At 42.3% G+C, this 25493-nt stretch overlaps 1 protein-coding gene across 3 annotated transcripts in view; it reads left to right on the forward strand.

The window, feature by feature from the left end:
- GAB1 (GRB2 associated binding protein 1) overlaps positions 1 to 25493 on the forward strand; it is a 122107-nt gene that overhangs the window by 64107 nt on the left and 32507 nt on the right. For 2 of the 3 annotated variants that reach the window (XM_084886350.1, XM_084886351.1), the window contains exon 2: positions 24567 to 24861. In XM_084886350.1, coding sequence (XP_084742476.1) covers positions 24567 to 24861 — 295 coding nt within the window. Of the gene's footprint in view, positions 1 to 20274; positions 20291 to 24566; positions 24862 to 25493 lie in introns of those variants that run through there. The other variant, XM_084886352.1, reaches the window with a different exon arrangement.

Below are 25493 nucleotides of genomic sequence, written 5' to 3' on the forward strand. Positions count from 1 at the left end.
TAGTCTGTGTAACCCTGGCTGACTGTCTTGCAAATGTGTGTCACCAGTCACAAGGGGAGGACGTGTCACATGATTGGCTGTTTACGTAAGTCACAGTAGCCATGTCTGTCATCTTCATATTTAAAGAACTGTGCGTGTTGGTGCAAAACTGTAGTTTAAAATGGGCAGCCGGTTGTTTAGAAAGTCGGCTGTTGCCGATGGTGAGATCATAGACAAAACCGACACCCCCTTCTAGCCAGGAAGATCCCTATGGCGGGAGCGTGCTTTCTGAGAGGACTCACTCAGCCACACCTGCCATCCCTGAACCACTGTCTCTGTTTCACTTTACCTGTTTCTTGACTTGGAGTATTGTGGAAATCAATCCAGACATTTCCAGAATCGTCTTCATGGAAAGGATTTTGTTTTTGCTACTCATACACTTGAAAACCATAAATAAAGTGGCCAGATCATGACAGCTTACTAGCAGTCAGTAAATTATTTGTCTTCTTAAATATTAAGGAAGGAATATACTACCTAGATGCAATATAGAGGTGCATACTTTTCTTTAAAATGCAATGATTAAAAGTCCAAAGGGGCACAAGGAAATGATGAACCTAAGTTGACACAAAATTTTGTCTTTGGGACAAAAGTGTTAAATAGGAATTCATAAGTTAACTTTTCTATTCTTGAGTTACTGCTTTATAGAAGTCTAAAGTTAGCTCTTTGTGCTTTGTGTTCTGGATTTTTAGTGCCTATCTTATGTTTTCTCTATTCATAAGCACTCCACTAGGGGGCAGACAGAAGAGATGAAAGGAAACCCACATCAATGCATTCATTGCATTTACTTCACTTATTGCCTTATGTTTGCTGCTCTTTTTGCATACCTTGTGGAAACATTTTTCTGTTTAGTTGTAGTTCATATAATAGCATCTAAAGTAGTTTTTAGTATGCTTATTTCAACATCTAAATCATAAACGCTTATACTAATTTAATGGTAATTTTTCAGTTAATTGATTGTCACAATATTTCTTTTGCTTTTCTGACATGTTTCCACCATCAAACCACTTAATAACAAACACTTACTTACTTAATAATTGTGGATGATTGTAATGCTGATCCCCATGGGGTTCGCCTTACACTGTACATCAAGGCTCAGTCAGTTATCCACTCTATTAGTCACCACTTGCTGAGTCTCTACTTTTTTGTCCCGGCATTGTGTGTGTTAAGTTTTGAGAACAGAGGCTTGAAGAGAAAGACCCTAAACAATTGAGTATAAACAAATGATTAGTTATAGTTGCCCTGTAAGCCATTTGGTGAGAGACTAGACTAAAAGGAACCTAAGGGATTCTTGATGGCTACAGTGCTGGACAGTTTTTATTTCTGATTATTCTTTTCAAACTGCTCGTGAAGATTAAAATGTCATAGAGGGTTGGCTTAGGGACTGCAATTGGAAGTGAGAGAACTAGTGTCTCCCTTAATCTGGGAGGCTAGCTAAAGATGTGGGGTTTTTTTTGTTTTAATTTTTTTTCTTAATTTTTCAATTATAGCTGACATTTTGTATTACATCACTCTCACATGTACAGCATAGTGGTTAGACATTTATGTAACTTATGAAGCGATCCCCCTAATAAGTCTAGTACCTCCTGACAATATACATCGTGATTGTAATATTATCGATACTAATCTCTACTCTGTACTTTATATTCTTGTGACTATTTTGTGACTGTCAATTTATTCTTTTTAATCCCTTTAACTTTTTCATCTAGTCCCCGAAATACCCTCCCACATGGCCACCATCAGTTTATTCTTTGTACCTGTGCATTTGTTTCTCTTTTGTTTGTTTGTTTGTTTTTGTTCTTTAGATTCCACACATAAATGAAATTATATGGTATTTACCTCTGTCTGACTTATTTAACTTGGCATAATATCCTCTAGGTTCATCCATGTTGCAAATGATAAAATATCATTCTTTTTTTAAGGGCTGAGTTGTATTTCATTGTATATATTTACCACATTTTCTTTATTCAGTCATCCATTGATGGACACTGAAGTTTTGATTTCTTATTCATTTAGCCACTCTGTCTTGTATAAAGCATTTAGTCCATTTACATTTAAAGTAATTATTGATAGTTATCTAGTTACTGTTTTTTTCCCCCACTTCCTCCTTTATTTCCTTCTTCATGCCTTTAACATTTCTTATAATACTGGTTTGGTAGTGATGAACTCCTTTAGTTTTTCTTTTTTTTTTTCTTTCTTTTTTTTCTGTCTAGGAAGCTCTTTATCTCTTCCTTGATTTTAAATGATAGCCTTGCTGGGCAGAATAATCTTGATTGTAGTTCTTTGATTTTTATCACTTTGAATATTTTGTATCAATCCCCACTAGCCTTCGAAGTTTTCTTATGCAAAATTAGTTGGCAGTCTTTTGGAAGCTCACTTGTTTTTCTCTTGCTGCTTTTAAGGTTCTCTTTGTCTTTAACCTTTTGCATTTTAATTATGATGTGTCTTGGTATGCTCCATCTTGGGTTCATCTTCCTGGACTTGAATATCTTATTTTTTTCATCAGATTAGGGAAGTTTTTCATCATTATTTTTTCAAATATGTTTTCAATCTTTACTCCCTCTTACTTCTCCCTTTGATACCCTTATGATGCCAATTTGGCATGCTTGATGTTGTCTCAGAAGTCCCTTAAACTATCCTATTTATTTTATTTTATTTATGTTCTGATTTGGTGATTTCTACTACCTTATCTTCCAAATCACTGATTTGATCCTCTGCTTTATCTATTATACTGTTCATTCCCTTTAATGTATTCTTCATTTTGGTTACTGTATCCTTCATTTCTAACTGGTTCTTTTTTATGTTTTCTATCTCTATTTTTATGTTTTCTATATCTTTGTTAAAGTTTTCACTCAGTTCATCTATTCTCCTCCCAAGTTCATTGAGCATCCTTTAAGTCAGTGTTTTATCTCTGTATCTGGTAAATTGATTATCTCCATTTTGTTTAGTTAGTTATTTATGTGTGTGTGTGTGTGTGTGAGTGTGTGTGTTTTGTGGTTTTTTTGTTTTGTTTTGTTTTTTTCCATTTGGAACTTGTTTCTTTGTCTCCTAATTTTGGCAGCCTCCTTGTATTTGTTTCTATATATTAGACAGATCTGCTACATCTCCCAGACTTGGCAGGGTGGCCTTATATAGTAGGTGTCCTGTGGGACCTAACAGCGCAGTCTCCTGGTCACCTGAGCCAAGCCTTCCAAGAGTGTGGGTTGTGTGTGCCCTTTAGTCATAGTTGAGCCTTGATTGCTGTTGGCATGTCTGTGGGTGGAATTAACTCTCAGGCTGGCTGGCTTTGAGACATGGTCATGACTACAGCCGATGATGAGTTGCGTGTGGGCTGACCCCACAGATTGGGTTTCACTGTAGCGGGGCTCTATTGCCTTTTGTGAAACTAATTGGATGGTGTTCTGATATGGTCTGAAGCCGGTCACCGGGTGTGTTGACTGATATGGTCTGAAGCCAGTCACTGGGTGTGTTGAGTCCGAGGCCTCTTTTGGAGGGACTCTTTTGCAGGCCCGGGGCAGCCAACTCCTGTGCCCTACCCAGAGCCACCTAGTAGGAGCTACAATGAACCTGTGGTTGGGAGCTGCCTATACTGGGGTTCAAGGTGCCTGGGAGTGGCTACACTACAAACCGAGGTTGGCTGCCACAAATGCTGGGCTTGGAGCTGCTTAGGAAGAGCTACAGGGCATCCTGAGGCCAGCTGCTGCTGGTTCAGAGATCCTGGGGAAGACTACAGGGTAGCCATGGTCAGCCACTGGTGAGCAATAGCTGCTGAAAGAGGTTAGGGCCAGTGCACTAGTTGGGTGGGACTAGTTCTCAGGGAGTCACCAACATGGGGCAAGTTTGATGGGGACTCAGATGTGGTGTCTACCACCTGAAGCCAGACATTTCAGTTCTTCCCTATATGTCCCTGGTTCTTAGGAGCAATTGCCCAGCGCTGGAGCTCAGAGCCAGTGAATCTGTCAGCGATACATGGGCCCTTTAAGAGGGATGCCTGGGGAGCCCCGTGTGGAGCCGGGGTCGCTCGCTTCTCAACTGGGATCTCTCACTTCTCTGCATTTAGGGAACATTATTTCAAGGGATATATTACAAGATGAGTGCCTGAACAGGTCTCAAATCCTATATATACTATGCTCTTTTATATACATACATATCTTTTCACTTAAAGGAAGTACTTTATGGCTTATCTCCAGCATATCAGAATGGCCAGCATCTCTCTTTATAAGTTGGAATATGAAATGTTTTCTTTGTAATAAATTCTTTATAGATTTGATAAATTACTTTATATCATGTTAGATTGCAATTATTGAGTAAACACGTATATCTGTTGAGAGGATTATATACACATTAGTTCCCCTTATTTTCAGGGGATATGTTATAAGAGGGATGCCTGAACAGGTGGCAAATCCTATATATACTATGCTCTTTTATATACATACATATCTTTTCACTTAAAGGAAGTGCTTTATGACTTATCTCTAGCATAACCCTATATATACTATGCTCTTTTATATACATACATATCTTCAGCTGAGACATCCCTTCTGATTCTTTACCGCCACATGTGTGTGTGGAACCAGCCTATTTCCAGTCTCCACCTTTTCTACTAGTCTCTACGTGGCTTCTTATTAATATCCTTAGTTAAAGAGTTCCTTTCAGCTAGTCTTCAGGTGGTTGTTTTTATAATTTAGTTGTCCTTTTGATGTGGTCATGGAAGGAGGCGAGTATAGTGTTTCCTTACTCTCCCATCTTGTCCAGAAGTCTCTAAAGATGTGATTTTTATTGTCTTTGTGCTCCACCAAGAATTGGATCTAGTTACCAGAAAGTCATTTATCTCAGCCAGCCCAGGATTATATAATCTTATTCTTTAAATGGACATCTCATTGCTTTGCCTTTTCATGGTCAATTATTCAACAAAGTGGAGCTTTTGTTTCTTTTTAAAAGCAGAGTCAAATTTTAACTTGCATTATGTTGTTTCTCTTCAACTTTCTCTTTATTTTTGAAACAAACCATCATGTGTTGATTGTAGATAATCTACCAATAGATTGCCTAATATTTTAATTTTGAAGGCATAAATACCTAACTGGCCAAAAGTAGAGATATGTATTCCAAGAATGTCTTCAGGCTACAATGCCTAACATAAGTTGGAATATGAAATGTTTTCTTTGTAATAAATTCTTTATAGATTTGATAAATTACTTTGTATCATTTTAGATTGCAATTATTGGTAAACATGTATTTCTGTTGAGAGGATTATATACACAGTCGTTCCCCTTATTTACAGGGGATATGTTACAAGAGGGATGCCTGAACAGGTGGCAAACCCTATATATATTATGCTTTTTTATATACATACATATCTTTTCACTTAAAGGAAGTGCTTTGCAGCTTATCTCTAGCGTATCAGAATGGCCAGCATCTCTCTTGCGTTTCGGGAACATTATTAAGTAAGACAAGGATTACTTGAACCCTTTGTTGTAGGCACTGTGATACCATCTGATGACCAAGACAGTTACTAAGTGACTAACGGGAGGGGACAGATACAGCATGGAGACTCTGGACAAAGGGATGACTCATGTCCTAGGCAGGACAGAGTGGGATGGTTCAAGATTTCATCACACTATTCAGAAAAGCATACAATTTAAAATGTATGAATGGTTTATTTCTGGAATTTTCCATTTAATATTTTTCAGACCATAGTTGATTATGGGTAACTGAAACCATGGCAAGTGAGACCATGGACAAGGGGAAGACTGCTATACTTGCTTCAGTCATTAGTGGCTTACAGTATCAGCTGCATACACAGGACCGTCCTTCAGTTAATTAAATATTTTAATTGTTAGAATATATCTGGGATACTGTGCTATGTAAGAAATCCCATGGTGAATAAATGCCTTGTGTTTTTACAAATCATCAAATGTACCTTCTTAATTGGGTTTCAGAATACATAAAAGTGAGGTCTTCATCGTTATTTGCTAAAGCATGATAAACAATACTTGGAAAAATTCACAGTGTGAAATATTAATGAATTACAATTTTAAATCTGAGAATTTTAAATCTCAGAAAGTTAGAAATGTGGCTCGTGAAACTGAAGATACATTTACTGTATATGATACATTTAATTCATATATATATGTTATATATATGAATAAAAATTAGATGAAGTTATTAAAAACTATATTTTATGGTAGTGGGGTTATATATAATTTTTCCATGATTTTTCAGTTGAATTTGCTCTTAGTAGTTTATTAAAAAATAAACTTGTTAAGAAAATGCCCGTAAGACTTACATGATTTTATTCTGGAGAATACTTCACTTGGATATATTGAATAACCTCCAGAAATAGAGATTTCATCACAAAACTATAAATTAAGAGGTACAGACTTTTGATGTTTATGACATACAACTATAGAGGTAAATTGTTGCTGCAGGTTTCTTCCTGTTATGTTTGTTGTTTGTTTATTTGTTTGTTTAGTTAGTTAGTTAGTTACTAGAGGCCCTATGCACAAAATTCATCCAAGAGTAGGCCTTTCTAGCCCTGGCTGCCTCGGCCCTCGCAGCCCCAGCTTCATCCAGAAGGTCATCTGGACAGTCATTCTGCTGTTCGGCTGCTTGGTGAATTTGCATATTACACTTTTATTATAATAGACTTTTATTGATTTCAGAAAGGAAGGGAGAGGTAGAGACAGAAACATCAATGATGAGAGAGACTCACTGATTGACTGCCTCCTGCACACCCCCCCACTGAGAATCAAGCCCACAACCCTGGCATGTTCCCTTGACCTAGAACCCTTCAGGCCACAGGCTGACACTCCATCCACTGAGCCAAACCAACCAGGGCCTTTCTGTTATGTTTTTAACAACTGCTGAATGTTCAAGATTTACAATTAAAGGCAGAAGGTAAAATATAAACCAATCCTATTCAAAAGTCAGTTTTCCCTGACTGGCGTGGCTCAGTTGGTTAGAGTGTCATCCCGTGCACCGAAAGGTTGTGGGTTTGATTCCCAGTCAGTCAGGGCACACACCCAAGTTGCCGGGTGCTGTGGGGAGGCAAACAATATTTTTTTTCTCTCTCTCTCCTTTCCTCTCTCTCAAAATCAACAAAATTTAAAAACATAATAATAATTGTACATACTAGTACTTACAAGAGACAACATAGACTCCCCCCTCCCCCAATGCTAATAAAATACTCCTTTGAATTCTTAATGGTCTTAGTACAAGCGTCCCAAGAGTACCAATTGCTATGAGAATTATGGTTTTTAGTTGGAAAGTTTCCCCTGTGAGAATTACATTTATCTCACTCTTTAGAAACAGGACAACAATGAGAATTATTGTTTTCAAAATCCATACACTCATGTAGCTGTTGGGATATGGGGAAGTTACATCTATGTACATGTCCCACATAACTTCCTGTCGATAGTTATCTGTTGCGGCAGTGTCTACAGGTCTGAGAGTGAGGAAAGGGAAAGGGACATCCAGGGAAGTGGATGTGTGGAGTGGAAAACACGGGCAGGATATCCCCTTTCAGACTGTGAGGAAGCTCTGGTCCCACCACAAAGAGTCAGGGGTTTGTGGTCTTCTGGATGCCCTCTTGTTGAATGGGGGGAGAGTACCATCTGTTCCTTTCCCGCTCGCCTTTCCCACTCCAAGTCCACCCCTTCTGCACTATCGTTAAATACCACCAACGTGTGTATTTAAAGTAAAACACTAAAATGTGGCTTTCTGTGGTGAAGTGTAGGATGTCCTGGTGACGCTTCTGAAAAACCCAAAGCCAATCCCTGCCCTCCGAGCTCACGGGTTATATTTGGAAGACAGTGCGGATCCTGTATTTTTAAAGTGCTGTAAACATGTTTGTGCGGTTATTTTTAGCTTTCACAGACTTCAGCGAATGTCCAAGTGGGCAAGTCAGGCACAGTCAGTTGTCTGTTACCTCAGAGGCCAGCACCCTGAATGACTGATTGTCTCACAGGGTTGCTATCCTGAGTGACGCAGAGAAGTGTGTAAACCATCAGTGTCAACTGCATGTGGTGTATCTACAGATCTGTTATCATACATCCTGTACATAATCCTTTTAGCCCTTATGGATTGTATGACTTGGATAACAGTTATGTCTGGAGTTCAAGATGAGCTGGGTTCTGCCAAATGGCCCTGTTACTCCTCCGGCAGAAATTGTCATTTTCTCTCCCCCATCCCACAGCCCTTATCTCCTAGTCCTCAAGCATTAAATTATGCATACACAAATCCTTACCGTCGCTGTTATCTTCAGTCCACTGTATCTGCTTCCTGTGGGTCAGAGGTTATGAGGCTTGGGTGCGGTAGAGGGAGGTGGAAAGTTGACCTCAGATTAGGGCAGACACACCGTAGAATGGGCAAGATAGCACTCCATGTGCTCAGGACAAGAAGAGGTACATGGACAGCAGCTTTTCTTGGAGGATGAGGTTAGTATCTGTACGTTACACGGATAAAAAGCATTTCCCCCCCAAAGATTCATGAGTTGCAGGGCGGGATCAGGAGGTCATTAGCAGCAGTGTTTGAGCTAAGGCTTCTCTATTCGCATCTGAGATCTTCTTGATGTCATATCAACGGAGTAATTTTTGTATCAGGTTTAGCTGTGTACTCACATCTTCTCTTTGGATGAGGTTATTCTTCCTTGCATGTTGAACGTAATGTGTTCTGTAGTCAGTGACTTCAGAATGCATAATTTATCTCATTGGAAGTATGGGTTGTTGTTTTTTTTGTATTTTTTAAGGAAACCTTTTATTGGCACGTATCTTTTGTTCTAGAAGCTTTAGACTGAGTTTTATGTTGAGAAGAAAATTATACTCAGGCATTATTTTGGCTTATTGCCTATAATTATGTAATTATGGAAATTTGAAATTTCTTTCTGTAGCACTTCAGTGTTTTTTCTTTAGTTCCTAATGTGTAAGTGTTGTTTTTGAAATGTGACCCAGATTTCAATGCATCGTTGTTTTACTTTATTGTTAATTGTGAATGTTCAATAAGAAACTTAAAAGATAAAATGAGAATGTCTTTATATGTTTTACTGGAAACTTAAAACATCCCAGAATTATTTTGGATTAGATAGCTGAACAACAAATAGAGTTTAGAAATTTGTGGGTTTTATGAAAGATAAATTTTTATTTAAAAAATATCTAGATTGGAGCAGAGGATCCAAGATGGCTGCTCGGGTATACACCTAGCCGCAGCAGCTCACAACAATTTCAAAGGAATACAACTAAAATGTAGAGTGGACATTGCCCAGAGCTACAGGTAGTCGACTGACTGAAAACTCTACAATAGGAAGGAGGGAGAAAACCAGAAGGAAAATCAGAGGAGCTGAAAAAAAGCCTAAGGTACGGAGACATGCTGCGCGCTCGCACGCACGCGCGCACGGAGAGGTCGCAGCCGGAGAGGAGGAGAGGGCTGGGTGCTGCCTGGCGTTCCCTAGCAGGAAGAAAATAGAACCCCCAGCCTGGGCTGAACCCCCGAACCGGCAGCGCTGAGCCCCAAGTTATGTGCCAGACCCTGGGGACCCAGGCTCCGGCAGGGGGAGACAATCCCGGGGGACGGCAAAATGCGGGGCCCCCGGAGTCGCGCGCACATGGCGCGCAGAGGACTGAATGCTGACTCTGATGCTGGATTACCCTAGCCGGAAGAAACAAAGCCTCCGGCGGCAGCTCTAAGCCTCAGTCCAGACCTCCCCGAACTCCAGGTCTGGGCCAGTCCCTGGGGACCCAGGCTCGGGCAGGGGGAGACGGGGCTGCGAGGTGGAGTCCTGGGAGCGCGGCGAAAGGCCGAGCCCCCGGAGTCGCGCACACTGTGCGCAGAGGACAGTCTGTTGACTCTGATCCTGGACTCCCCTAGTGGGAGGGAGAAAGAAAGCTCCAGACTGGAGGAACGCCACGAGGAGCAGGAGCCCCTGCCAGACACCGGCCAGCTGGGCGCCAGCAAGGAGCCGGGCGACGGGGCCCCCAGTGGGGGGGGTGCCCCTGAGCCTTCGACTGCTGAGCGCTGGCAACGGAGCCAAGGACGGGGGCTGCTTCCTGGGCGGCGCCGACCCCGGCAACAGGCTGGAGCAGCGCGGGAGCCCGCGGAGAACAAAGGGGTGCCACAGGCCAACCTGCTGAGCTCCCAGGACAAGGAGGAAGAAACCAAAGAAGTTCTCAATGTGAAGAAATCAAGTGAGAGCAAATGATAGTAAAATTACTTAAGAAAGAATACAAAGAAGATCTTGAAAAATCAAAGACTAAGTCAGAACTCAACGCACCAGTCAACATTGCAACATAAATGCGTTTTGTTTTTTTTAAAAAAAAAAAAAGAAAAAAAAAAGAAGAGAAAAAAGGGACAGAATGTTGGAACAGCGGCGACCAGGCCTAGAGTGGCCAGGCACAAGGCAGTGGCAGCTGGGCCCGGAGCAGCAGTGGCCAGGCCCCAGAACAGCAGCAGCCAGAACAAGAGCATCAACGGCCAGCACTGGAGCAGCCAGACCTGGGGCAGTGGCAGCCAGGCCTGAGGCAGAGGCGGCCAAGCCCAGGGTGGCCAGTCCAGGAACACCCAGACACGGAGTGGCTGGGCCCGGAGAAGCCCGGCCCAGAGCAGCCGGGTTGGGAGCAGCCAGGCCCAGAACAGCAGTAGACAACCACGAAGAATCCAGGCTGGGAGCGGCCAGGCTCGGAGCAGCTGGGTCGGGTGCGGCCAGGCCCGGAGCAGCGGCGGCCAGGCTGGGAGCGGCCAGGCCCGGAGCAGCTGGGTCTGGTGTGGCCAGACCTGGAGCAGCGGCTGCCAGGCTAGGAGCGGCCAGGCCCGAAGCAGCAGCTGCCAGGCTGGGAGCAGCCAGGTCCGGAGCAGCCGGGTCTGGTGTGGCCAGGCCCGGAGCAGCGGCTGCCAGGCTGGGAGCGGCCAGGCCCGGAGCAGCAGCTGCCAGGCTGGGAGCGGCCAGGCCCGGAGCAGCCGGGTCTGGTGCGGCCAGGCCCGGAGCAGCGGCTGCCAGGCTGGGAGCGGCCAGGCCCGGAGCAGCCGGGTCTGGTGCGGCCAGGCCCGGAGCAGCGGCTGCCAGGTTGGGAGCGGCCAGGCCCGGAGCAGCCGGGTCTGGTGCGGCCAGGCCCGGAGCAGCGGCTGCCAGGCTGGGAGCGGCCAGGCCCGGAGCAGCAGCTGCCAGGCTGGGAGCGGCCAGGCCCGGAGCAGCCGGGTCTGGTGCGGCCAGGCCAGGAGCAGCGGCTGCCAGGCTGGGAGTGGCCAGGCCTGGAGAAGCGGCTGCCAGGCTGGGAGCGGCCAGGCCCGGAGCAGCCGGGTCTGGTGCGGCCAGGCCCGGAGCAGCGGCGGCCAGGCTGGGAGCGGCCAGGCCCGGAGCAGCCGGGTCTGGTGCGGCCAGGCCTGGAGCAGCGGCTGCCAGGCTGGGAGCGGCCAGGCCCGGAGCAGCAGCTGCCAGGCTGGGAGCGGCCAGGCCCGGAGCAGCCGGGTCTGGTGCGGCCAGGCCTGGAGCAGCGGCTGCCAGGCTGGGAGCGGCCAGGCCCGGAGCAGCAGCTGCCAGGCTGGGAGCGGCCAGGCCCGGAGCAGCCGGGTCTGGTACGGCCAGGCCCGGAGCAGCGACTGCCAGGCTGGGAGCGGCCAGGCCCGGAGCAGCCAGGCCTTGTGCGGCCAGGCCCGGAGCAGCAGCTGCCAGGCTGGGAGCGGCCAGGCCCGGAGCAGCCGGGTCTGGTGCGGCCAGGCCAGGAGCAGCAGCTGCCAGGCTGGGAGCGGCCAGGCCCGGAGCAGCCGGGTCTGGTGCGGCCAGGCCAGGAGCAGCGGCTGCCAGGCTGGGAGCGGCCAGGCCCGGAGCAGCCGGGTCTGGTGCGGCCAGGCCAGGAGCAATGGCTGCCAGGCTGGGAGCAGCCAGGCCCGGAGCAGCGGCTGTCAGGCTGGGAGCGGCCAGGCCCGGAGCGGCCGGGACCGGAGCAACCGGTCCCAGAGCAGCCGGGTCGGGTGCAGCCAGGCTTGTAGCAGCAACAGCCAAGTCCAGAGCAACTAGGTCGGGAGCGGCAGTGACCAGACCCGGAGCAGCTGGTTGTGGAACGAACCAGAGCAACAGAGGCCAGGCCCGGAGCAGCCAGGCCCGAAACAGCTCGCTCCTCGCCTGTACCTGCCCACGGCTGCCTCTCAGACATGGCTGGAAACTTTTGCGGGAACTTGAGGGTCTGCTGAATCAAGTGATGAAGGCTTAGATCTGGATGTGTTGAGTTAGTGTAGCGCTGGGGTGTTGATCTGTAAGTGCCTTGGGTGGGGCCTGGATGAGGCTGGTTGACCTATTTGGAAATGTCTTTTGTGTGAAGTGTATCATTGGGCATGTGGAGGTATTATTGATATGAGATAATGCTAAGTAACAGATTTACTATCTGAAAAGGGATTTACTATCGGGGAAAGGGAGGGAGGAAGAGACTGAACATAAACTGTGCACCTATGGATGAGGACAATGGGGGATGGGGAGGGGGCGGAGGGTGGGGTGGGAACCTGGTGGAGGGGGGAAGAAATGAGGAACCTTTGTAATAATATGAACAATAAAGATTGATTTAAAAAAAAATAAAAAATAAAAAATAAAATAAAATAAAATAAAAAAATAAAATAAAATAAAAATAAAAAAAAATAAAAATAAAAAAATAAATAAAAAAAAAATAAAAAATATCTAGATTGTTATGGGTGTTATGTGTGTATTTTTTAAATCACTATTTAAGCAAGCATATTTGTTTGTTTTTTTTCCCAGAAAAATAATAACAACAACCCATGTGACATGTATTTTGAGGACGAAGTAAGTTTGTGGAACACAGGAAATAGGTTCACGTAATTGTTAGCATCTTAGACACAACAGCTTACAGTAGCAGTACACAATTCAAACATTAATTTTATTTTGTTTTATTGTCATTTAGAATTACAGTTCTTCAGTGATTAGTGTTGCTTTTCCCTCAATTAAAATTGCACTGTCCATATGATAGCTCAACTAGAAAAAATTAGATTAAATTAGACAATCGATTCCAGCCACTTTTCAAGTTCTTTGTAGCCACATGTGCCTAGTGGTTACTGTGATGATCATCACAGCCACTTTCATCAGCGAGAATGTTCTGTTGGACAGTACTGCTTTCAAATTGCAATTAGAACTGGAATTTGCATCTGTGCTGGAAAATTGTGTGACTTTAATTTGAGATAGGATATCAGTTTCCTATCACTTAAAACAACAATGTTTAAGTAAATGTCTCACACCTTGTTCTTTAGTTAAACATTTACACTGATACCATAGTTCATAACACATAGCATTTGCCCTTATTCTCTCTAATGGTATTATATTCTACCCGCAAAGACTGGAGTGTCCTTACACGTACACACACACACACAAAACAATGTTGAATATATGTCTGTCTCAGAATCTATATATACATAGAGAGAATGTTTCACTATGTATATAGTATAAATAAATATGCTAACATAATGTTATATAACTAAAAGATGTAGACATTCTCATAGTACTGTAGGCACTGTCTGAAGTTGTAGGTTCCTAATATTAGCATACTAGAGGCCTGATTCACGGATTCGTGCACCAGGCCGGTTTCAGCCCGATTCCCGCCCGCAGGCCGAGGGACCCCACCAGTGCACGAATCCATGCACCAGGCTTCTAATATGCATATAAGATCTTTCGTTAATCTTTTCCTGCCCTCCACCCTTCCCTCTGAAATTCATCAATCTGTCCCGTGTTTCCATGCCTGTGTGATGAGCGTCTGCCCCCTGGTGGTCATTTCATGTCATAGCTACTGGTAAGACGGTCACTTAGGCTTTTATATAGAGAGATTGTCATGGTATCACATTGACTTGTTCCTTAAGTTTCACTTTTTGTTGACTGAGCGTTGTGGAGTTAGAGATTTGGCAGGGTTTGTGGCTGAATTCTTACAGCAGTAAGAAGCTCCACTATTGGTTTGGTGTATCGTCCATTTATTAAAGACTAAGTTAGTAAAGATCACAGATGGCATCATCAATGAGTCATTCATTGGCTCATTTATTCAGTTGACACACATGCCTTTTAAGCAGCCAAGCCCTTTTGCTTGCTCTACACTATACTCAGCACCTAAAATGGAATAAGACAGGGTCTTGGAAAGCAACTATACAAAGGATTGATTGACATACAGGAGGGGAGTGCTTTGATGGAGGTGTGCACAAGGTGCTGTGGATACCTGAGTAGTCAGCTCTGTCTGGCACAGGGGACGGGAGAGCCAGGAAAGATACGAAGGAAGGTGTGGCCAGTAATCCTCCACACCAGATTCCATTTAACTCCAAATGGAAGATAAGTTCATTATTTTGGAAATTTTGCAAACCATGGAGACCTATGGGAAAGGGATATTTTTAAAATACCATACAAATGTGTGGTTTTTGCCCTAGCCAGTTTGGCTTAGTGGATAGAGTGTCGGCCTGCAGACTGAAGAGTCCCGGGTTTGATTCCAGTCAAGGACACATACCTCGGTTGCAGGTTCCTCCCCGTCTTGCAGGAGGCAACCCATCGATGTGTTTTTCTCACAACAATATTTTTGTCTTTCCCTCTCCCTTTCACTCTCTCTAAAAAATCAATGGAAGAGTATTGTTGAGTAAGGAGGAAAAGAAAAACAAAAGTGTGGCTTTGATGACTGTGTAAGACTCCCTTTTGGAGATGTATCAGAATTTATTTAATCAGGCCTGGTTTGCCCAGGACTAAGGGGTTTCTCGTGATGGGGAACTCTCAGTGCTAAAATCAGGACAACTGGGAAAGCCGAGATGGTTGGATGGCATACCTACTATCGAATGTTTAGATTGTGCCACACTGAGTTCAAGCCTGCATATGTAGCTGCATTTTGCATTATTTCCTTGGGCGAGATTCCTAGAAATGGAATTAATGGCTCAATGACCCCAAGCCTTCATGAGAATGCTCTTGGTAATGCTCATAGCCCTTTATTGTGCTTGTACTGTTTACCTCTGCCTGGACATTCATGCTACCTCTGCTTTCACGGATTCTTAGGGAGATATACAGAAGGTAGGGCCAGGTACATACTTGTCTGTCACTAGCAGTGGCTCCCAATCTCTCTCTCTCTCTCTCTTAAATATATTTTATTGATTTTTTTACAGAGAGGAAGGGAGAGGGATAGAGAACTAGAAACATCGATGAGAGAGAAACATCGACCAGCTGCCTCCTGCACACCCCCTACCAGGAACGTGTCCACAACCAATGTACATGCCCTTGACCGTAATCGAACCTGGGACCTTTCAGTCCGCAGGCAGATGCTCTATCCACTGAGCCATACTGGTTTTGGCAGTGGCCCCCAATCTCTTCACTGGCCAGATTGCATGTGGCTAACTCTCCTTTTGTCTAGGCCAGAGGCAAGCTGACTCTGGTTCCAAAAGATAGAGTGGACTCCCTGGCTCCATTTTCCTCTGGCCACACGCTGATGTGAGCTCACTGACTCTGACTGCACGTGGTAGGAAGGAAAGGGTGATATTAGATGGAGCACAAGGCGGGCGGTCTTTCTTCCCGGTACAGCCTCAGCTGTGCATCACCAAAGGTCTCCATTCCTGCTCACACAGGACAGTGCAAACCGGGCTCCTGCCTCCCGTCAGCCTCGTCCTGGGCAGAGTGAACACACCGAAAACCCTGGAATTAAGAGTGTGTCCCCATAGCCCTGGCAGTTGGTCATGTTGATGAGATATGAACTAGTATTCACAAGTACACCTATACTCAATGTGCCCCATAATGCTCTGTTAGAGTTAGTTCCATGAGGTGACCTACTTTCCTACGGACTTTTAGTAACTACATTTCCCCGGGTGGGTGTCCAAGGTCTCCAAACACACTGTTCTTTGCAGAAAGAAGTATTAAAGCATAGTCTGTTTCAACTGTTCTTAACGTGTGCCGTAGGGGTCCCTTGATCCCCTGAAACTGTGCAATTTCAAAACCGTGCCTCTTTTCCAATAAAGAGTTTCGTTGCTTCTATCAGATTTTCAAAGCAGTTCTATGACCCAGAAAAGGTGTAAGAACTATGTACTTTGTATATACCCGTGGTCGGCAAACTGCGGCTCTCGAGCCACATGCGGCTCTCTGGCCCCTTGAGTGTGGCTCTTCTACAAAATACTACGGCCTGGGCGAGTGTATTTTGAAGAAGTGGCATTAGAAGAAGTTTTAAAAATGTGGCCTGTCAAAAAGAAATTTCAATCGTTGTACTGTTGATATTTGGCTCTGTTGACTAATGAGTTTGCCCACTACTGGACTATACTAAATGCCAAGGAGCGTTTGTCATTACATTTTGTTTGTTTGTTTTCTGCAGGACTTAGGCAGATGGAGCTTTGGGGTAGGCATCAGTTTAGCCATGATTTCAACAAGTACATTATATGCACTGTTAAACAATCATTTAAAATTCCCAAATGTTTCCCCCTAGCTGCTATGATATTTCTGTTGAATTGGATGTTTTTGGTTAGCTTTGCTGTTAATGACATAGTTTCAGGTGCAGCTAATTTGTTTTTGTCCGGGCCATGTATGTACACTCCTATTGAAAAGGTCTGTGAATCGGTGGTTAGCTTCCATCTAGGCATTGTTCTGCATTATTTTTGGTGTATTCTTTTGTTTATATTACTAAGCTAAAGTTAGCACAGATAACACCAGGCTAGAAAATGGTGACAATCGTTTGAAAACAGGAAATTTTAGGCTTGTGTGTGTTTGGAACAGATGATCATAATGATAGAGCCAGTGGAGTGGAAACTTCCACCTAGCCTGTTTTTTCCTTATTTTGCTCTATGAGAAAAGATGGTGCTTCCTGGAAAACAACTCAAGTGTTTTAAAGCAAATGGTTTTCTTTTGTCCCTGCTGCATGGTTAATTTGTTTTTCTTTATAGCATTTACCCTGATAGTATTATTATGGAAATTTAATATTTTTAATAGGTAATTCCCAAAGTGCTTATTTTAGAGACTTAAATAGCTAAGTATGTTACCATGTACTAACATGGTTTGTAAAGAAAATTAAAACAGTATGTATAGTATAACACTAGACTTTAGGGGGAAAAGAGGAGAAATTTGTTCCTCTATTTTAAGTGTTCCCAACTTTCCTTTTTTTTTAACCCCCAAAATTTTAAGTCTTTAAAACAAAGTCGTTCTGCTTTATTTGTCTAAGCTGTTTCCTGACTGAGACTCCTTCCAGATGTATCCTGGAATTCTATATTTAAAAGAAAGGCTGAATTCATTCATGAGTTGCCGAGTAAGAAGAGTGTGCATTTCCTTATGTATATGAACATTGTTGTTTTGTGTACATCATTTCTAGATTTTAAAAAAAAAAAACAAACTTTCTTTTTTAGAGCATTTCTAGGCATGCACTTTAGTTTTTGTTAATCCTCACTGGAGTATGTTTTTTTCATTGATTTTTAGAGAGTGGAAGGGAGGGGGGAAGGGGAGAGAAGAGAGGAGAGAGAGAGAGAGAGAGAGAGAGAGAGAGAGAGAGAGAGAGAAATATCAGTGTTTTTCCTCCCGCATGCTATCTGAAATCCGACCTGAGCTGGGATTAAACCTGCAGCCTACCATGTTTCCCCGAAAATAAGACACCCTCCGAAAATAAGACCTACTTACAGGTTTCCTTCTGAATGAAATATAAAGGCATCCCCCCGAAAACAAGGTCCCCTAGGCTCTGTCTCAGAATGCTATTGCTAAACATGAGAGATTTGGTCCACTGATTCTGAAAGAAATGGAGTCACAAGAAATTCACCAGGAAATTCAGGAATTGGATTGTTATGATGATGTTCCAGAAGATGGTGGCATGATTGTCATTGAATAAATGAGTAAATTCTTGATACTGTAGGATTCACAGTTTGTCTGGTTTGTGTTGGCAACTACTGTACTACCGTACTGTATACAGGTAATAAATTTCCTTTATTTTCATTTAACAATAAATGTGTACCGTATTCTTCTTCATGGAGAAATAAGACATCCCCTGAAAATAAGACCTAGCGCATCTTTGGGAGCAAAAATTAATATAAGACACTGTCTTATTTTCGGGGAAACAGGGGTAGGTACCTGAGCTTGACTGGGAATGGAACTGCAACACTTCCCCTTGGTACAGGGCCAACGCTCTAACCCCTGAGCCACATCCACCAGTCTAGGTGTAAGCTTTTAAACATGGGGGTGTTGTTGTTGTTTTAATTACAAGAGTAATAAATGGAAATTCTTGAAAACTCAGACTATAAAAAATATATAAATAAAATATGAAACGTCTGACCTACCTTCCTGGAATTACCACAGTTACCATTTCTGGTATGTCTCCTTCCAAACGTGTCCTCTAAGCATAGTTTGGGTTTGTTGTGTGTATAGAATAGCACAATCATTCAGACAAAGACAATTATATATGCACAATTCCACAACATGCTTTTTTTCTTATTCAATAGTTATCTTGTGGACATTTTCATATATATATATATGTCTTGGTTTTTAAAGGTTTCGTGTCAATTTATTATTATATAGATGTGTCATAACTTATTTAAATTTAAGCTTATCCTGCTGATGGAATTTACATTAAAACTTATCTTACTAAAAATATCATTTTCATCTAGCAATCTAATTTTGTCAATTGATTGGATAGTTGTTCTCAGTCTTGATGACACGTTAGAATAACCTATTGAGCATTTAAAACTACCCATGTGTGGGCCAAGGCGAATCCCCCAGGTACAGTTAGGGTTGAAAATCACTGGACCACCCTGACCTCTCTTTGCCCACACAAATATTGGCTATTTCTTTAATGATTAGCTCTTCCACTAAAGATACAGGAGAGAGATTAGGAGGCCTTGGCAAGTGTCACACCAGGCATGCGCTCCATCAGTAACGCCATAGAGAACTCGGAAAACAAGTACAAAGAAACACGTATCTTCAGCCCTAACATTCTTCAAATTTCTGAGATGACACATACGTTTTGAATTCTACCAAAGAATTCACAGTAATGATCTTCTTTCCTGAAATATCAGTTGTGAAATACCTTTTAAGAGATTTCAAAATAAGAAAGTCCCACTGTCCTTTCCCCCTCCCCCCGAGTTCTCTGGGATAATGTAAGGTTATTAAGATTACAATGCTGATGTTTCATAATGGAAGGGCTGTTGGCTCAAGAATGTAGAAAATGCTGTTCTCTTTCAGATTATCAGGTCAAACTCCACTATATAGTGTTTGGCAACGGAAGACCTAAACGTAATAGTCATCAGAGTTCTTTCTGAAGTGCGTAAGGGAATAGATTGCTAACAAGCTACTGGGAACCGGTGTGCTGGGAGCTCAGAGGAGTAGCGGCGGGTAGGTGCCGTAACTTGGAAGGGGGCAATTCAGGGGTGAGCTTCCAAGACGAGTCCTTGGGCTAGCTCTTAAAGAGTGAGTAGGAGCTCATTGGATGAGAGAGAGGATGGGTTAGATTAAAAGTAAATATTAAAAATTGAATGAAATCTAAAGCCATGGAGAAAGGAAGAAACCGTGAGTGTGTTTGCTGCCGTGGAGGTGGGAGATGGGAGAGGGGAGGCAGGTAAGTATGATTTTGAGAACCTAGTATGTCATCCTGTGAAAGGAGTTGGAACTTTACCCTAATAGCAACGCTAGACCTCACTTTCTTTTCCCTGAGATCCTTTCATGTAAGATCTCTGGCTTTCCATGATCGTTCGGATGAACAGGGAACTTTAAAAGCATTACACCCAGGCTTTGAGGGCTTCACACTGTGTGAAGCTCTGTCACAGATACCAAAAAAAAAAAAAAAAAAAAAAAAAAAAATGAGGAATGGTTTCGACTTTCAAGGAACTCAAAGTCTACTTGGGAAAATAATTCACAAGCACTTGGAACTTTGGGAAATGTATTTAGTAAAAATAACAGATGGTTCCAAACTTGTCCGTAGCTATGCAAGAGGCATTTCAGGGCGGTAGCTGGTGGATTGCCAGGAGCCCAGAGGGAAGGTGTGGCGAGGAAAAGAGAAGGTCTGAGGTTTTCAGTGGTAGAAAGGAGTTTATACATTCGCTAATGGGATACATATTGTGAACAAAAACAGGGAGGGGGATATAAACCACATTGGGAAGAGCTGATGGCAAGAGAAGATAAGGAATTAGCTATGTGCTTAAAAGGACCTCTGATCTATTTTTTTTTTAAATTCTATTTTAAGGAGCAATCTAATTCTGTCTATTGATTGGATGGTGGTCCTCAGTCTTGGTGGCACAATAGAATAACCTGCTCAGCATTTAAAACTACCTATGCCTGGGTCAGGGCTTGAACCCCCAGGTGAGGCCCCAGGCATCAATTTTTTTTTCTTCTAATACTCCAGCTATTTGTTATGTTCAGTTAGGGTTGGGAATCACTGGACTATGCTGACCTCTTCTCTTTTGCCCACCCATATACTCCAGGCATGGGCTCAGTGATACCGCAGAGAACTCAGAAAATAAGTATGTAGCAGTTACCGAGTTTTCTTTATAACTGAGCCCATTGGCCATGTAGGCAAGCTAGGCATATTTTGTGAATGTGTTAATATTATTGCAGATAATGGCTTGAGACTAATGCAGATTGAATTTTTGTTTGTTTGTTTGTTGTTTGTTTTTACCATTAGGGAACATCTGGGTAGGGAGGATGAGACTCCATCTGTACTTTCTTTCCAATATGTATGTATTATATATATCCATTCTCTGTAGGGTGTATGACAACCCTATCTTAAGACCTTCATGTCAATGTGACAAGTTATCTTCAAATTTAATATATTCAATTTGCTTAAATACAGAAAGTATTTAAAAGAAATGCTTTTTAATGAAGTTTAAAAAATACCCTGCATATCTATAGAGGTTTTATTTTTATTTTTATTATTAATTTATGGTTTGTACACCTCTGTCTTGCCTGACAATTCTTGTCAGCTCAATTGCAAACGGGCTGGGCTGGTCGCAGTCGGGTCAATACCCCATAAAGCCTGGATAGTGTGAGAACTTCCCTATTTTGTCCTCGCCTCTTTGGTTGGCACGCTCAGTAGACTGAGTACCTACTTGGGACTAGGCAAGGGGGAAAAGAAAGAGGAAAGGTGAAGAGATATGGATCCAGTCCTCATTTTAGGAGTGTCAAACTCCACAAACTAGGAACAAGGCAGAAATGGAGAGTTTGGAGGGGCCCGCCCAGGAACGGTACCCCAAAGAGGTTGAGCTGAATCCAGGAGCTGGATTATGTGCCGAGGGGGAGCAGGTGTCAGGGCCAGAGGCAAAGCAGAAGTTGAGTGTTAAGGGAACTGCAGGCCTTTCCCATGTGGTTGGAGGACAGAGAGGCAAGAAGTGAGGTTGGAAGAGGTAGGAAAGACTTGGAGGTCCCTCTGACCTCCCCAAGTTTGGGCTTTACCCTACAGACACTAGTACCCACTGAGCTTAGGGAATGTATAAATTGCAATGCATATACTCTAAACATTTGGGTATTTATTTAGCTTGGCAGCCGGATCTAAGTATATTTCCACTGGGATCCGTGGACTATGCATGCTGTTCTCTTTTGATGTAATGTCGTAGCCAAAGTTAATCCTGAAATCCTGAGATGAGGCACTGCTGTCAGAGTATAGTGCTTTCAAAATGCAAACTAGCTGATGAGGTCTTACTTAAAATTGCAGTGACTAGTACATGTAGAAAATGACAATGAACACTTTTGCACACTTCCCTCAAGCAAACCTGCTTGTAATGGGAGTCCAGTAGTTAAAATGATTTTTTTCCCCACGTGAATTTTGCGGAAAATTGCACGGAGGACGTGATTTTGAAAGTTTCTTGAAAACTTGTCCCCTTTTGTCCGTTAACTGCTCTGCAGCCTTGGTGAGGCAATGTACAGTTTCCTCTGGGGCTACCAAGGCAGCGAGGATAAAAATAGGGCAAACTGTAAGAATCCCAGATATTTTCGGATAACAAAGACTGATTTATGTGGACCCATTCTGTGCTCCGACAAAACACAGAGAAGCTTTTGTGCTGTGATTAGCAAGGGTGCTGATGTCAGTTCTCTCATCGAGCGTCCAGCTTTATTCCGCGGCTAAATTGTGCTTTGTACCGTAATCCAGAGAACCTTTGTATCTGCCTTATTAAAGTGTGTAGTTTATGTAATTGCTTTTGTTTTCCAGTTTAATCTGTGCCAGATTCAATGAGAGTGACTCATTTTGTGACTGAGACAAACATTCCCATTTGGGCCATGTTAAAAATAAATAAATAAGTGGCAGGTGCTGCTTGGCTAAATTCTGTGTTTTAATGCTGCAATTTCCTGCTGTAAAGAGTTCCTCTCTTATATAATGTCTCCTCGGGCCTCTGTAATCACCCAATCTGTCTGGTGCACCTCGATTCATTGCTTCTCATTTCTTGGCAGTTTGTTTTCGTTTCCAGGGGCCTTGTATATTTTAACAATATCATTTCAACAGAGAAGCAGTGAAATGAATGGGAAGCGACAGTTAACCGGAAGACAAAAGAGTGACACATAAGCCATAGCAAAAAAGACACATTTCTTCTTTTCTCTTTTTCTCATTTTCCCAAGGTTCGATTCCCAGGTTTGATTCCTGGTTGGGGCACATGCCTGCATAGTGGGTTCCATCCCCAGTCAGGGTGCATGCAGAAGGCAACTGATCAATGTTTCGCTCTCATATCTCTCTCTCTCTCTCTCTCTCTCTCTCTCTCTCTCTCTCTGCCTCTCTCTCTCTCTCTTTCTCCCTCCCTCTCTCTTTCTCTCTCCCCCTCCCACCCTCCCTCGCTCTCTCATCAATTTAAAAATATATCCTCAGGTGAGGATTTGAAAACAAATACAGCTCTTATCCATGTAGTCTGAACAGCAGTCTAGCCAAAAGGAAGACACAGTCCATTTATTTGCTTACTTTCCAGGTGAAAAAGCAGGAAAATTTTACACCCATTTTTATCCTCCCTACCTCTTACCTGAGCCCTCTTCCCCTCCCACACACACACACATACACATAGAGACAGAGAGACCTATAGCTTGAAATATGAAGTGTTTTGAAGAAGTACCTTTATGTATACTTTTTATGGCATGATATTAATACATTAAAAAATTGCTGTTTTAAAAAAAATTGTGAGATATACATAACAAAGTTTATTATTTTAACCATTTTCAAGTGCATTAAGTATATTCACATTGATGTGCAGCCATCGCTACCATCCATCTTCAGAACTTCATCATCATCCCAAACTGAAATCTAACCATTAAGCACTAACTCCTCCTCCTCTCCCTACAACCCCTGGCTTTCTGTCTTTACGAATTTGGTTACCATAGGTACCTCATATAAGTGGAATTGTATAATTTTTATCCTTTTGTGACTGGTTTATTTCACTTACCATAATATCTCAAGGTTCATCCATGTTATATAGCATGTGCCACAATTTTCTTCCCTTTTAAGGCTGAAAAATATTCATATTGTAGTTATTTGAATATTATATTTATTTCATCATTCATCAGTAGACTCTTACTTGGGTTGCTTCCAATGTCTGACTGTTGTGAATAATGCTGCTATGAATATAGGTGTACAAATACCTGTTTCAAACTTTCATTGCAATGAATTTGGTTATATACCTACAACTGGAATTTTTTGAGGACCTGCCATACTGTTGTTGTTTTTTTATAACAGTTAAGCTGTTTTATTTTTTTTACCAGAAATATAAAACATTTCCACTTTTTCAATAGTAGTTATTCTAATCTGTATGAAATGGTATTTCTTTATGGTTTTGATTTGCATTTCTGTAATGATAGTGACATTGAACATCTTTCATGTATTGGCGAATTGTGTGTCTTCTTTGGAGAGTCTATTTAAACACTGTCCATTTTTTAATTGGGTGATTTATTTTTATTGTTATTGAGTTATAGGTGTTCTTTGTGTATTCCAGACATTAATCTCTTCTCAGATATATGGTTTGCAATATGTTCTCTGGTTCTTTGAATTGCCTTTTTACTCTGCTGATCATATCCTTCAATATATAAAACTTACAAATTTTGAAGTAGTTCAGTTTACGCTTATTTTTTCTTTTGTTTCCTATGCTCATAGTGTCATATCCAAGAAATTATTGCCAAATCCTACGTCATGAAGTTTTTGTCGTGTTTTGTAGTTTTAGCTCTTACATTTAATTGTTTGATCCATTTTGAGGTCATTTTTATATGATGTAAGACAAGACACGAAGTCCAATATTTTGCATGTGGCTATCCAGTTTTTCTAGCATCATTTGTTGAAGCCTCTGCTTTTTTAGTTAGTAATACCTAAATCTTGTTTTGTTGACTTGATATTACATATTGGTGTGATATCTTTTAATATCAATCAATATCTTCTCATATTCTATTAGAAACCCTAATAGAAAAATAATAAACATGTATAGATACACATTATTAAGTTAATTTGGGCATCAGTAAACTCTACTGGAGTGGCAGATAAGTCTATGGAAACAAGGAAAACATTGTACGTGACGTTCTCTAGACAAAGCCTTTGTGAAATTGATTTGATAAATGCGCATCTTCTTGAAAACGTTCTCAGTTTAACATGAGGTGGATATTTTTGTTTTGTTTCTAGGCGTGGAAGAGGAGATGGTTTGTGCTACGCAGTGGCCGTTTGACTGGAGATCCCGACGTGTTGGAATATTACAAAAATGATCATGCCAAGAAGCCTATCCGCATTATTGATTTAAATTTATGTCAGCAAGTTGATGCTGGATTGACATTTAACAAAAAAGAGTTTGAAAACAGCTACATTTTTGATATCAACACCATTGATCGGATTTTCTACCTGGTAGCAGACAGCGAGGAAGAGATGAATAAGTGGGTTCGCTGTATTTGTGACATCTGTGGGTTTAATCCTACAGAAGAAGGTAAGTTCAAGATTCTCCTATTCAACCTCTTCCTTTCGTTGTTGCATTTTTAGAACGGGTATAAAATTCTTTGTTATTTCAGTTACACAATGTAATATTTGGGTTTTTTTTTTAATATTAGTAATAACATATGGAAAAAGCAACTAAACCCTTTAATCAGTTTGGGCAGCAACTTTTTGTACGTTTGAGAAAGAGAAATTTAACCATTGTGGGGCAGTGTCTAAATAATTGTCCTGTAGAAGAAGGTGACAAGAAGACATACTATTTCAGAGCCTTTCTTGAGTTCCTATAAGAATATTACCTTGAACTTATAACATTGCTGATATTTGACTATTTTTGACCAATTAAAAGCAGCATTTTCATGTGGCTCAATGTAATTCTTCAGTTATTTTTTAAATTATGTTGCTACGGCAGGTGTCAACAACTATGAAAAGCAAATGAGAATTAATCACAAAACATGAGTTCCCTTACCCCAGAGGTAAGAGGGGACCTAAGGTTTGGATGAAGGTAGTGAAGAAAGCTCAGAGGAAAACACAGGATTTTTGGAGGAAGTAGTATTTCTACATAAGGGAAGGGAGGGGTGCAGAACCCTCTAGCCATGGGGGCTAGAAAGAGGAGGAATGGAATTCTCT

This window comes from Pipistrellus hanaki (genome assembly GCF_964339955.1).
Source record: "Pipistrellus hanaki genome assembly, chromosome: 5".
In the NCBI taxonomy this organism is placed as follows: domain Eukaryota; kingdom Metazoa; phylum Chordata; class Mammalia; order Chiroptera; family Vespertilionidae; genus Pipistrellus; species Pipistrellus hanaki.